This window comes from Acanthopagrus latus, chromosome 7, assembly GCF_904848185.1.
Source record: "Acanthopagrus latus isolate v.2019 chromosome 7, fAcaLat1.1, whole genome shotgun sequence".
Classification (NCBI taxonomy): Eukaryota; Metazoa; Chordata; class Actinopteri; order Spariformes; family Sparidae; genus Acanthopagrus; species Acanthopagrus latus.
Window position 1 is genome coordinate 5,372,429 of NC_051045.1, and position 12,388 is coordinate 5,384,816.

Here is a 12,388-nt window from a genome sequence, read left to right on the forward strand (position 1 = left end):
GAAATAACTTTCTCATATGGCAGTGATGTTAAAATTTGTTAATGATTTTTCACAGGACCTTCTGCAGATCAGATCATATGTGTACGCAGAAGAACCAAACATTGATATCCACAACTTTATTGGAACTTTCACCAGGGTGAGTGCTTGTATTACTGTTCTTTTCAGACTTTCAGGCCCTTATGTTAATCTGATGGCAATTTAACATGTAGATCTCATGTGTGCCTGAGTCACTTTTACGTAATTCCTGACAGCAATCTGGCTAGATGGCACGTAGTAACACGTTCACCATGGAAAAGTCTAAATTGAATGCAGACAGATAAACTTAAAGACCTCACAAGGTAAACCGTGCAGAGAGAGAGAGAGAGAGAGCACACTGCATCTCGAACCACGTTCTGTAACACCCACTTACTGTCGGCTTATCGGTCGATGTGTTTTTGTATTACATGTATTATCTTTTATTTTCCATCCCTTGTGTTTTTACCTAGCCATACTTGGTTACTGACTCGGTGTGCATTAGTCTCTAAATCCTTTTTTGTTTTCTTGATGTCCCATGTTGTCTTTTTCAATCGCTTGAGCAGCACTTTTAACTGCATTTAGATTTTTTTTTAATTTTGATTGTTTGTATCACTTATACACAGAGAATATATAAGTTATCCGTTAAAGAAACTGTGGAGTTCTCCTTAGATCAGCCTATAAACTATTTTTCCTCTCATGGTGTGACCATGGTAGGAGTTGAAATCAAACAACCTCATACCACCACAGACATAATATGACCATCAGTCTCTCCCTATATAATATATATATTTAGAGTTTTTATTTCAGCTTCTTCAATGATTCAAATAATATCCTGAAAAACACTTTATGCATTGCATGTGAGCCAATAGGATTGAAAGTTCCAACTCCTAAAGTCACAACATTCTTATATGTGATGTGTGCTTGTGTTATGAATCAGGCAGCAGAATTGGCTCCGTAATGGTGGTAAATTATGAAACAGATTAGAACTGTGTAGGTGTGTTCCCTGTTTGAAGCAGTGGCGAGCTTCCCTCTTGCAAGATATCATGCATAAGTGAGTGGCTAACAGCATTAATGTATTGACTGAAGAACCTATGTAACATTAACCTAAAAGACATGTATGTGTGAGGGATAAAAAAAACTTGTTTGACATATGAATGCTGGGTATGCCATGCCTGAAATGAGTTTTGTTACTTACTATTTTTTGTTTACAAAACCTGTATGTCTGTTGTCTCAATTGTTACAGGAAGATGGGGACCCACCGGTTAACGAAAGTCTCAGCATTGAAAACACTCTGTGGGCCAGCACCGTTGTTGCCTCTGGTAAATATGTGACTGACGGTGCAGCTCCATTCACGAGGCAGCTAATTATCAGGAAGTAGCCAGGACCAGCCTCTGCGCTTAATGCACTGAGTTGCACTGAAGCGTTACTTCCTTCACAAATGTTGATCTGATGACTTAACCAAACACACAAACAGTCAAGAAATGTAGCTTATTCATAAGTAGCTCAGGGCCAACTGACTATAACGGTAAAGAAAGCGTGCATCAAGACCACACTGTCATATGTTATCCATTAAGCAATCTAAAACAGCATTCTTTATTCCAAATGACATTATTCATTTGAAAAAGTCTGTTCATGTCAAGATTGTAAGTCTGGGAAACATCTTCTTGACAAGCTGTGTTTTAAGTTGTTGTTTTATTATATTGACCTGAGGCAGTTTTTTTAAGGCCCTTTTCTTTCCCTCACTCCAGGCACAGTGGTGGGAGTTGTGATTTACACAGGCAGGGAGCTGCGTAGTGTCATGAACACCTCCAACCCAAGGCACAAGGTACAGTAGTGTGAGCCAGAGCCTGAAAACCAACATTTGATCATTAACTTTGCATGAGGATGTATTAGTTTGGAGGATTTTGATGTAATTCATCCATAATAGATTCATTCTGTATTTCATTTTTGTTTCGGATTTTCAATTTACTTTTGTTTTTGTCAATATTGACTTACGTAGACCTACATATTTAACATACACAGACCATTTCTGTTGACATTCATTTGACTCATAATGTTTCCCTCTGTTGCTCATGGTAGGTGGGTTTGTTTGACTTGGAAGTGAACTGTTTGACTAAGATCCTGTTTGGGGCCCTGGTGGTGGTGTCACTGGTTATGGTGGCCCTCCAGCACTTCGCTGGACGTTGGTACCTCCAGATATTCCGCTTCCTGCTGCTTTTCTCTCACATTGTGCCCATAAGGTGCGACTTAAGATTCTCTACTTCATAGTTATCTGTAGTGTTTTATTGTATTTACATGCAAGGCATTAAAAAATGATATATTTGCTGTTTTTATTTGATGCAGTTTGCGTGTCAATCTGGATATGGGGAAGATGGTTTTCAGTTGGATGATTAAGAAAGACTCCAAGATCCCTGGGACGATGGTGAGAGCCAGCACCATACCTGAACAGCTTGGACGCATCTCCTATCTGCTGACTGACAAAACAGGTGAGGCTGCAGGAAATGGCTGTGAAAAACATCATATTAATATGCTCTGGTGTGTAGGTGTGTAGCCAAAACAATCACTGAGGCCACCTTGTGGAGTATTAAGATAAAAGTTTATAATGCTGGGGATTTGCCAAGGAAGTATGCAGTAGGACAAAGTTAAATAACTTCCCTGGGGGGGGTTGTTCTCTGGTGGGGTCTGTGCTTTTGGAAACCTGCTACTTATTGGCCCCTTAAATCATAAAACAAAGCCTAAAGTCCCTCATCCAAACACACCTCTAGAGCACAACACCTCGACCAATGCATTTCCTCAGGCGTGAGGTGTTAGACGTCAGATTTATAGCCCTCATGCCCAATAAAATGATCAGCCATTTCCCATCCAGACCGTGATAAGGCCGGTGGGGTCTGCAGGTCAGGCTAATGTACGTGCGAGGCCCCTGAGGTCTTTTTGATATACTAGCGGAAAATGCTTTTAAAGTGAGTGTGAGGATACAGAGGTTGCGTGTAGTGTTGAAGGAAAGCCTTCTGGCTTCCGTACCTTTTTTTTCCCCAATCACCATATGTGGCATGCAAACTGTTTTAAGTTATGTGTGAAAGGTGTAAACATACCTCTACATTTACTGATGCTGGAAGAGTGAGTTTCCAAAATTATATTAATTTAGCAAAATCTAAGACACTATTTTATTTTTCCTCATTAGCCAGAGGTGTAGCATATGGAAGGTGTAGCATATAGAAGTTAGCTGTTTCAGTTGTTATTATTGTGGAGGAGTTTGACTGTAATGTAATCTCTACCAGGGACTCTTACCCAAAATGAAATGGTGTTCAGAAGGCTCCATCTTGGAACTGTTGCTTATGGGATGGACTCGATGGATGAAGTACAGAGCCATGTGTTCAGCGCCTACACACAGGTAAAAAGAAAGTACATGCATGAGTATACACACACTGTGAGAGTTTGAGAGAAGAAATGTCTGAAAATGAGCAAATTCACTCACGCTATTTAGAAAACAAACTGAAAAGAAAAGATTGAAATTCCCAGATCTTGGGAAAGGGTCAAACAAACAGACATGAACATTGTTTTAAGAAACATATCAGTTTGTGATTATTGTTTGGTTGAATGCTTCCTGACCTCAGATGTCACTCTTTGTCCCCCTTGACACCAGAGGTTAGTGAGGCAGGAAACAGGATTAGCCCACAAGCGAAGCACTGACCGGACTTCTTTAATGACGCTACCATTAACCCCTGGAAAGCACAGCCTTCTTAAAATAGCAAGGCCACAATGCAAAAGCAAATTGTTCATATTTACTTTGAACATCTGTTTATGTTTACAGGCCAGATCAATGAATGAAACTTACATTTTTGAAGCTAGTTCCCAGACTAAAACCTTCACTTCTCCAGCTAGTAAACTCTGATCTTAAATAAATGTGTGTCCTTATCTATTACTGGATCAGAGAGTTATATCTGTAAGTGTTCCAACATACTGTTCAAGCATCTTGTTGTTTTGTATTCAATTCAACACCACAGATTTCAGTCACTCCTACAGCTTGTTTTTTTTTTTTCTTTTAACAGTACACATTGTTAGTTCTGTTGGCAACAATAGTTGCAATCTCTTAAAGAAACCTTGAGCACAATGAAAGACTACTCCTAGAAAGGGTGTTATAACTCTGTTGTATAACTCAGATTCCTGTAACCCCCGTCTTTTGATGACAATACCTTCTGTAATTCTCTTCAGCCCACCCACGACCTTCCAGCCTCCAGGGCTCCGGCAGCCACCAAGGTCCGCAAGACCATCAGCAGTAGAGTTCATGAGGCTGTGAAGGCCATCGCCCTAGTGCACAACGTGACACCAGTGTACGAGGCCAACGGTGTGACAGACCAGGCCGAAGCCGAGCAGCATTATGAAGACACATGCAGAGTCTACCAGGCCTCGAGCCCAGATGAGGTATGATGTCTAGCCACATAAAATAAATGTTCCTCCAGTTATACTGATATTACATTCTTCAGAAGGGTTAAATACTCCTTCTGAGATTCAGTTTTATTCAAAACACATAAGGCGTGTGCTACTAATTAGGGCTGCATCATGTGGTTAAACAATTACATTGACATCATTTTGCAAGTTATTGTGATGAGTCACGATTTGTGGGAATGATCAACTTTGCATCACAATTTTCATTTTCATTGAAAAAACCTTTTTAAAATCCTGATTCTGTTTTAAGTTGTTTTCAACATCTTTTCTTACATCTGGAGATCAAACTTTGTAGGCCAAGGGCATCTCTGCAGCACAACTTACCTTAATTATAATGCTGTTTTGTTTTTAACTTTTTTTTTTTAATTTGCAGCTGTGTTATTTGGATATTGCCCTTTTCTATGATACTACTTTATTGTGCAGCCCTACTACCAATAATATTGACTTAAAAAATATCTTATATATTCATTTTTATATCCTAAGATGTATCATGAATAACCTCAGTGATTTACTTCACTTCACATGTTTGAGCTTCACGCTACAGAATTATGTATGTGCCAAGGTTAACACTGAGGGTTGCTTTCTTAGACCGGTGAAAAAACCAACATATTGAAACCTGTCTAGAAAGGAACTTTAACATTTTATCATCTGATATCTGATCATCTTGTAACATCATTCAAAAATATTTTTTCTATATTGGACTGAGAAAACATTGTCAGCTCTCTCTGGTCTTACACAGATTTGACTTTGTGAGAAAACTTGTCATTCAGTTGCTGGAGGAAAGGTCATATGCTTCTTAAATAGTAATAAGCAATGGTAATAATAAATGTTATGTATATACCAATAGAATGTTCAGACAGTTTGAAAATATCAAAAGATGTTTAGTTAAAGGAGACAGGTAAAAAAAAATACATAAATAAACCAATAATATCAACCGACAACACACACATTAATTAACATTAACCTTTTTTTTTCTTGCATCCGTTTCCTACATTTATAAAATCACATCCGTCAGAGGGTGTATGTAAATACAGACACAAATACACACAGGCCTACATGTATATGTTGATAATATTTCAACTTGACTTGTTGGGAAATGTAAACTTCAACATCATTTTCTCAAGGACAAACATTGAAGGGCCAACAGGAGAACAGACTTCCGATCTCAAGACGCCTTGAGTCCTCAGTTTTTGTCACTACAGGCCATTATCTTGAGTGTCTTCACTGCTTTCTAATTGAAGGCCAAATGGCATTCCACATTTATGTCCTTGATCAGTATGAATTCTTTGAACCTCAGGAAGAAGGCTGCGGAATCTGACTTCGATCCATTTCCTGCGGCGTAAATACGGATTTCCTTAATGTGCTCCCCGGCCCATTGCACTTATCCCCTTTTGAATTTCCTCTTTGATAACACATTTTGATAGAGTCCTGTTCATCTGTCCTTTTTAAAGATTTGTGGTTTATATAGTGAGATGGAAATTGAGCCGTTTCATTCTTTTAGGTCACACTTGATACAAATGTAGGCTGTTTTAGTTGCTGCTGAGCTCTGAAGTTTGCTTTGTATGAGTTTGATACAATCTGGAGCAAGATTCAGTTTGCTTTCCTACAGCTTTCAGGAAGTCTTAATATAGATCTGGTTTTGGCTGTGAGCACCATGGACACACTGTCAGTGACTGTTGAATGCATGGTTTTACCTATGAGGTGAAAAGTGACGTTTTACCACATACTTGTCAGTTGTGTAAAGATATCTACATGCAAACGAAAACAGTTCTTTTTGCTCTTACATTAAAATCAGACTCCTCTTGTGCATAAGAATCAAATGGCTGACTTACATTTTGTGTGATTCACCAGTGAGAGTTTTCGTTCTGAATCACTTTGCTTTTCAGCTCATATAAAACAGCCATCTGGTGGTTTTGAGTCAAGCCAACAGGATGCAGAGTTATTCAGTCCAGTTACAAATCTGCAGCCAACCCAGATGCTGCTGTTACAAGGTGGTGCTGTTGTGGCCGACACCAGATCCAAGAATGCCTCCACAGTGATTATTTCTAGACTGTGACTAAGCACAATCTTCATATTTCCCAACCTGGATGACAAACATTACGGTAGTCTGAGCTTTTCTGACGTTAAAGTGTTTCGGGTCAGGCATTGTTAGACTACGTGGTCACGTATTTCCAAAATAAGGAATTTTGAAACCGCACAATCTGCGGTTGTAAGAGTGGAACATGGCAATCTTTGTTTTTTTTCTTTCATCTGTGTCCATTTGGCTGCTCTGCCATTAAACCTGTCAGAAGATGTCTGATGAATTGGGTTTGTGATTTGGCTTCTGGTCTGGAAGTTATTGGGCAATGTCATCTTCGCTCTTTTTCTCCTCACACTGACACACACACACGCATGCTAACGTTGTATTAATGGATGTCATTTGTTGTGTCCTTCATACGGAATCAAGGCAAAACAATATTTTCAGTTCAGAAATGGACCCTAGTTTATCAATCAATACACTTGAGTGCTGAAAATGCTTGAGCTATTGATTAAAGCTGAATGGTTACTGTGCTCTCTCACATCCTGCTCAGTCCAAAGTGCCCTTCACTGTTGCTTTATCTTTTCTAATTCAATAAATGAAACATTGAATTGACAAAATGGTTTTACCATGAGAATAATAAAAAGCAGTGGTCACTTTTCTCTTTTGCTTCTTGTACCTGAGTGATGATTATATTGTATCATTTGATAAAAAAAAACATGAAATGTAAGCAATCATATTCATGTTTTATATCCTTATTTTGATGACCACACACTAAGGCCTTTGTAATGTGGTGTTGATAGGTGTCGCTGGTGCAGTGGACTGAGAGTGTTGGTCTGACCCTGGTGGGTAGAGACCAGTCCTCCATGCAGCTGCGGACCCCTACTGGCCAAATACTGAACTTCACCATCCTGCAGATATTCCCCTTCACCTATGAGAGCAAGAGGATGGGAATCATTGTGCGAGTGAGTGCCAAGATCATTTTGTCGCTGGTCATTCATTTTCTCTTTTGCCGGCTGAATTGCAGCAGCTGTTGTGCATTTTTATTTCTTGCGTGATTAAAAGAAATTGATTCCCTAGTTTTCCCAATTGCCTAACCTTACTTTGAAATACAATGTAGAACAGTTCTTGTTGCTAGGAGGGCGATTGGGACTTGACTCCAACATCAACAAGGCAAACAAAAGATTCATATTTGAGACTATTATCTGAGAAAAACCTCACCTTGTAATAACCTGTGACTAAGTCTGATGACTAACATTACTTTTGTTGGCTGCACTATAACTCAGGAAGCCTGGGATTTTAAAACATGACTTCCTCATGATAATATTTTTAAACGCTTTTTGAAAGCCCTGGTGAATACCAAAATAACTTATGCATTTCCTAGGCAACACAAAATCATAAAATAGTGCACGTGCACCAAGGCTCACATGGGTATGAAGTGGAAATCCTTTCTCAGTTAAACACACCCAGGTATTTAAAGGGGAATTCTAATATATTTAAGCCCTGGGATCTATACTCACATATTTTGGTGAATAAAGGACTAATAGGTGCAAAACTTTTTGGCTTATTCGACAAGATCCCTACAGATCGGCCTTGGAGATTGACCTGTTTCTGTAAGAATAAGATCATTTTTGTTTCACCAGAAACAGCTGCTATGGCTCTTACCAAATCCTTCACGAAAACTAACTAATTATTTTTTTATCGTGACAGAAATTAAATAAACCAAGAAAAACTCTTATTGGTTCGTCTTTCCATTGGTCCAAAAGTCACCATCTCTGGTTTAGTTGTAATAAACTCTAATTTCAAGGAGCAAGTTCTGGAAGCATTCTTCTTCGCTTGTTTCTCTGATGTCAGCGCTCCATCTCACTCCTCTCTTGATATTGTAACATTTACACGGGTGAATTAAGGGTTGTTTATGTGACCAAACTAGAGAATGATTGCTGGAACAGTAAAAACATGACCAAAGATGATTTTAGTGAGTGCTAAATTCTTTCAGTGAAGTTTCATAAACTGTGTTTTTAGATGATGATATTACTTCTTGAAATGAAGTCTGGCAGATTTGGCAAGAAAGACATTGCTGCAGGTTTACTATATTACTCCTTTCCAAAAAGGTCTACGTCTGTGGGGGTCTCTTCAATGATGTTGACAGATAGACTAATAATTTGAGCCTGTCAGTGGCAAAACAACCACTTTCAGGAAAGCTACTTTGACAGTCAAAGGATTAAAGCCATTGCAGCCTGTTTTGCCGCGCCTGTCTGAGACAATCTGCTGGACTGATTGCAAAACCTTTGTATCTATTAGTCATTTATACAAACAAAATATAAAAACATAGAGATCAGGTATGAAAATACCCGCATTCCCCTTCAATGCAAGATGACTCAAGTTTTTATATCACACTTGGAATAATTGTTTTCTAGGATGAATCGACAGGAGAGATCACGTTCTACATGAAGGGTGCTGATGTGGTGATGGCAGGCATCGTTCAGTATAATGACTGGCTGGAAGAGGAGGTAGGTTCCCTTCTTTTTCACAAGACATGATGAATGTAACAACAGTGATTTTATTCCTGTTATACATGACTCACAGGCTAATAGACTTGCTGAATCCAGATGTTGCTGACTCTGTTTTCTAGTGTGGAAACATGGCGAGGGAAGGCCTGAGGGTCCTTGTGGTCTCCAAGAAGTCCCTGACAGAAGAGCAGTATCAGGATTTTGAGGCAAGTGCTGTCTCATGAGATTAAGCCTGGGATTTGGACTCAACATCACAATACTTTAACATTCTGTGTGTGGCTGATGTTTGCTAGAGCTGGTAACGCGGGGAAACATCGACAGCATGTTAGATATTTCAATTTACACTCACACTGACAAAACCACAAATGCAGAATGATATTTCATGCAACAGGTTCGGTATTTCTAAATGTCAGAGTGTGTTGCCGGGTAATTAGAGGGTCCAGTCCATACCCCCCACCCTCCTACGCACACACCCAGGCCCCACTCATTGTTTGAGCTGGGCTAGGCTGTCTCCCCTGAAGTCTTCACCCCCAGGCCCGTTACTGAAGTGTATAATTGTGTGAGCAGAGCTGGTGGGCAGCAGTGAGTCACCGACTGAGTCACACGCAGAGTTTGTGTTCCTGTATGAGTCACACTCAGATTGTTTTTGCTTTATCTCACTCGCAAATTGCCCTGGAGCTGGAGCACTGACGATGGGCGTTAACCAATTGATCATGTCTGTTCTGTATTTTCAGCTCTCTGAAACATAGTAGCTCTAAGGGCTGCTTGCATGCAAATACCTTGTAATTTGTATTTAAACTGAAACTTTGATAGCCGATATGCAAACTCCTGTATGTGGCGAATGGTGTGTTATCATGCTGCACAAAGTTTAATCTCTGTAGGTGGCAAAAAATCTGCTCATGTGTGCACACTGTAGGGAAACCCTGTTTTAGTTGTTTTATTCTTTCTCCATCTATTCCTGGCTGTTTCCCTTGTTTGGTCTTGCAGTATTTCCACCTTATACTATTTTGATCTCCTCCCACTCAAAACATTCCCGTTCCCCTCCTGCTCCGCAGGCACGTTACGTCCAGGCCAAGCTGAGTGTCCATGACCGCTCTCTGAAGGTGGCAACAGTGATTGAGAGTCTGGAGATGGAGATGGAGCTGCTGTGTCTGACTGGAGTGGAGGACCAGCTCCAGACGGATGTCAGGCCCACCCTGGAGATCCTCCGCAATGCAGGCATCAAGGTCTGGGGGGTAGCTCTTAGCAGCAACAAACCCATAAAAACTAAACATAGAAACAAGACATATGTTTTTCATATCTACCTACATGAACAAACAACATCCAAGTGCCTCCTTGAAGTATAAAGAAAACAAGATTAAAGTGAATTTGAATAAATTATAAGGAGAATTTTAAGTGGTTGGTTGGCGTTTCAGATGGTTGATATAAAATATTTGACCACATGAACATTTGATCTTTTGCAAGGGACCAAGAAAGCTGATTAGTCACTGGGATATAAAGGGTCGGTTCACCCAATGTACAGAAAAGAACAAGAAGAAAATCTCACTTGGTTCCAGGTTCCTTAGAGAAAAGTTTAGCTTTAGTTTTTCAGGTTTTGAGACAGCAGTCTATAAGATTTCTACCTCAGTGAAGTGAAGGTAAATGGGATTTTGTTTTGATTTTGAATTTGTATTATTATTTGTATTAATTCAATAGCTGGATCCTCCCAGAAAAAATGGTCCTGTAACTCATGATAAACCACAGAACATGCTGCCAACTTTTTCCAAAGGGTCTATTTCCTCCATAGAAAGTAGTTCAGATGAAAATGTATGCATGGACTATCCAGAGTAATTGGAACATTGCCGCTGAAGAGACATCAAGCAATTATTAAAATGTCCTCATGAGAAGTAGAAATGAATTCCTTTCATGAAGAACTGAATCTGAATGAAGTCAGGAATAGTAGATAAAAACCCAAAACACTACAGTTAGGAAATCCTTTTTTTCTTATTTGAGTGAATAAACCATTTAGATTATTTTATAGCCTCAGTACATAACAGATAACAGAAATTAATGAACAAGTTTAATTGGAATTTCCTTTTAAACATCGGTGCATCTTCACTCTGTTTCTGTGTAGGTTTGGATGCTGACAGGAGACAAGCTTGAAACGGCCACATGCACGGCTAAGAACGCCCATCTGATCACCCGCAACCAGGACATCCACATCTTCAGATCCGTAAGTGCAAGACAAGGACCCCTCTTCCCCTTATATGCACATTAAGTGGGTAATAGTTGATTTTAGTACCACATGGGTCATCCCAGTTCAGTGCAGCACTGACAGTTTCCTGACTCCATCGACCCACGGGCATCTATCCTCTGTGAGACCAAGACCCATTAGCTAGTGGTCAGACAGCCCCACACAACTACGCATGCAGGCCAAGCCAGCATCCACAGCTGAATAAATCACCTCCCACCAGCAAAAGCATCCAAACCACTGTCAAAGAGAACAAACAGGCCTTCGCTCAAACAGAGGAGAAACCAGCTGAACCACTCCCAGAGGGAACATGCAGAGGGCTCACTTCCTAATATGTTTTGCAGGTTTCGGGCTCTCCCGCGGCTTTGATAGTCCGCTCTGCCTTCCCCTCTGGAGCCGTGCCAGAGCAGAAGGAGAGCCTGCCATATAGGAAGGTTACAACTTGCGTACAACTGCGGTTACTGGAAGAGAATAACAATGGTTGGCACGGCTTGAAAACCTCTGTCCCAGTGGACGGGGGAGTGCTGACTGGGCCTGCAACACATACATCTGGATTAGTTTCCTGGTGGCCACCGATGGCCAGATCTGGATTGACGTATGAATAGTCAGCGGTTGAAGGATATTCATTCCAGAGCATAACTCTTGTTGACAGATTAACACCATGCCCTGTCAATGCTGCATTTTTGGAGAAGTCTATATTTGAACCTGGCACAATTGTTAGGGACCTCAGTTGATTTTATAATACAGTATACTCCCCCACATTCCAACTTAGATTTTTCTTCTACTTTGACCCTCCTTATCAAACATTTGTGTGCTCTATAAACAATTATTAAATGGTTTATAGCATACTGTAATCTAGCTATACATAGGAAATGACTGTTTAGAATGTTTATCAATGTATTTCAACAATTATAACTTACCCTGATGAAGGCACAGAGTTATGTCTTGATGATATGATTATATCATTTTAGTTTGATACAATTCTGCTAATTGAAGTCATGTCTCCAGGCAGATTGTAATTTAAAGCTGACAGACTGTATAGTTAGTAGGGTTAACAATGAAAAGCAGGGACCAAAGTTCATTTTATTAACATACTTCTGCTTTCACGTCTCATGTATTGCTATTAAGGCATTAGTAATCTCATTTGTCAAGATGATCTAGTAATATAAA

The 12,388-nt window shown here is 39.9% G+C and overlaps 1 protein-coding gene across 1 annotated transcript in view; it reads left to right on the forward strand.

The window, feature by feature from the left end:
• The window catches only part of LOC119023145 (probable phospholipid-transporting ATPase IIA), a 34,424-nt gene that overhangs the window by 9,761 nt on the left and 12,275 nt on the right, over positions 1 to 12,388 (forward strand). Inside the window, exons 8-19 of the mRNA XM_037104840.1 lie at positions 56 to 136; positions 1,259 to 1,334; positions 1,764 to 1,840; positions 2,095 to 2,255; positions 2,359 to 2,501; positions 3,294 to 3,406; positions 4,228 to 4,437; positions 7,282 to 7,443; positions 8,896 to 8,988; positions 9,111 to 9,194; positions 10,044 to 10,214; positions 11,102 to 11,200. Coding sequence (XP_036960735.1) covers positions 56 to 136; positions 1,259 to 1,334; positions 1,764 to 1,840; positions 2,095 to 2,255; positions 2,359 to 2,501; positions 3,294 to 3,406; positions 4,228 to 4,437; positions 7,282 to 7,443; positions 8,896 to 8,988; positions 9,111 to 9,194; positions 10,044 to 10,214; positions 11,102 to 11,200 — 1,470 coding nt within the window. The remainder of the gene's footprint in view (positions 1 to 55; positions 137 to 1,258; positions 1,335 to 1,763; positions 1,841 to 2,094; positions 2,256 to 2,358; positions 2,502 to 3,293; positions 3,407 to 4,227; positions 4,438 to 7,281; positions 7,444 to 8,895; positions 8,989 to 9,110; positions 9,195 to 10,043; positions 10,215 to 11,101; positions 11,201 to 12,388) is intronic.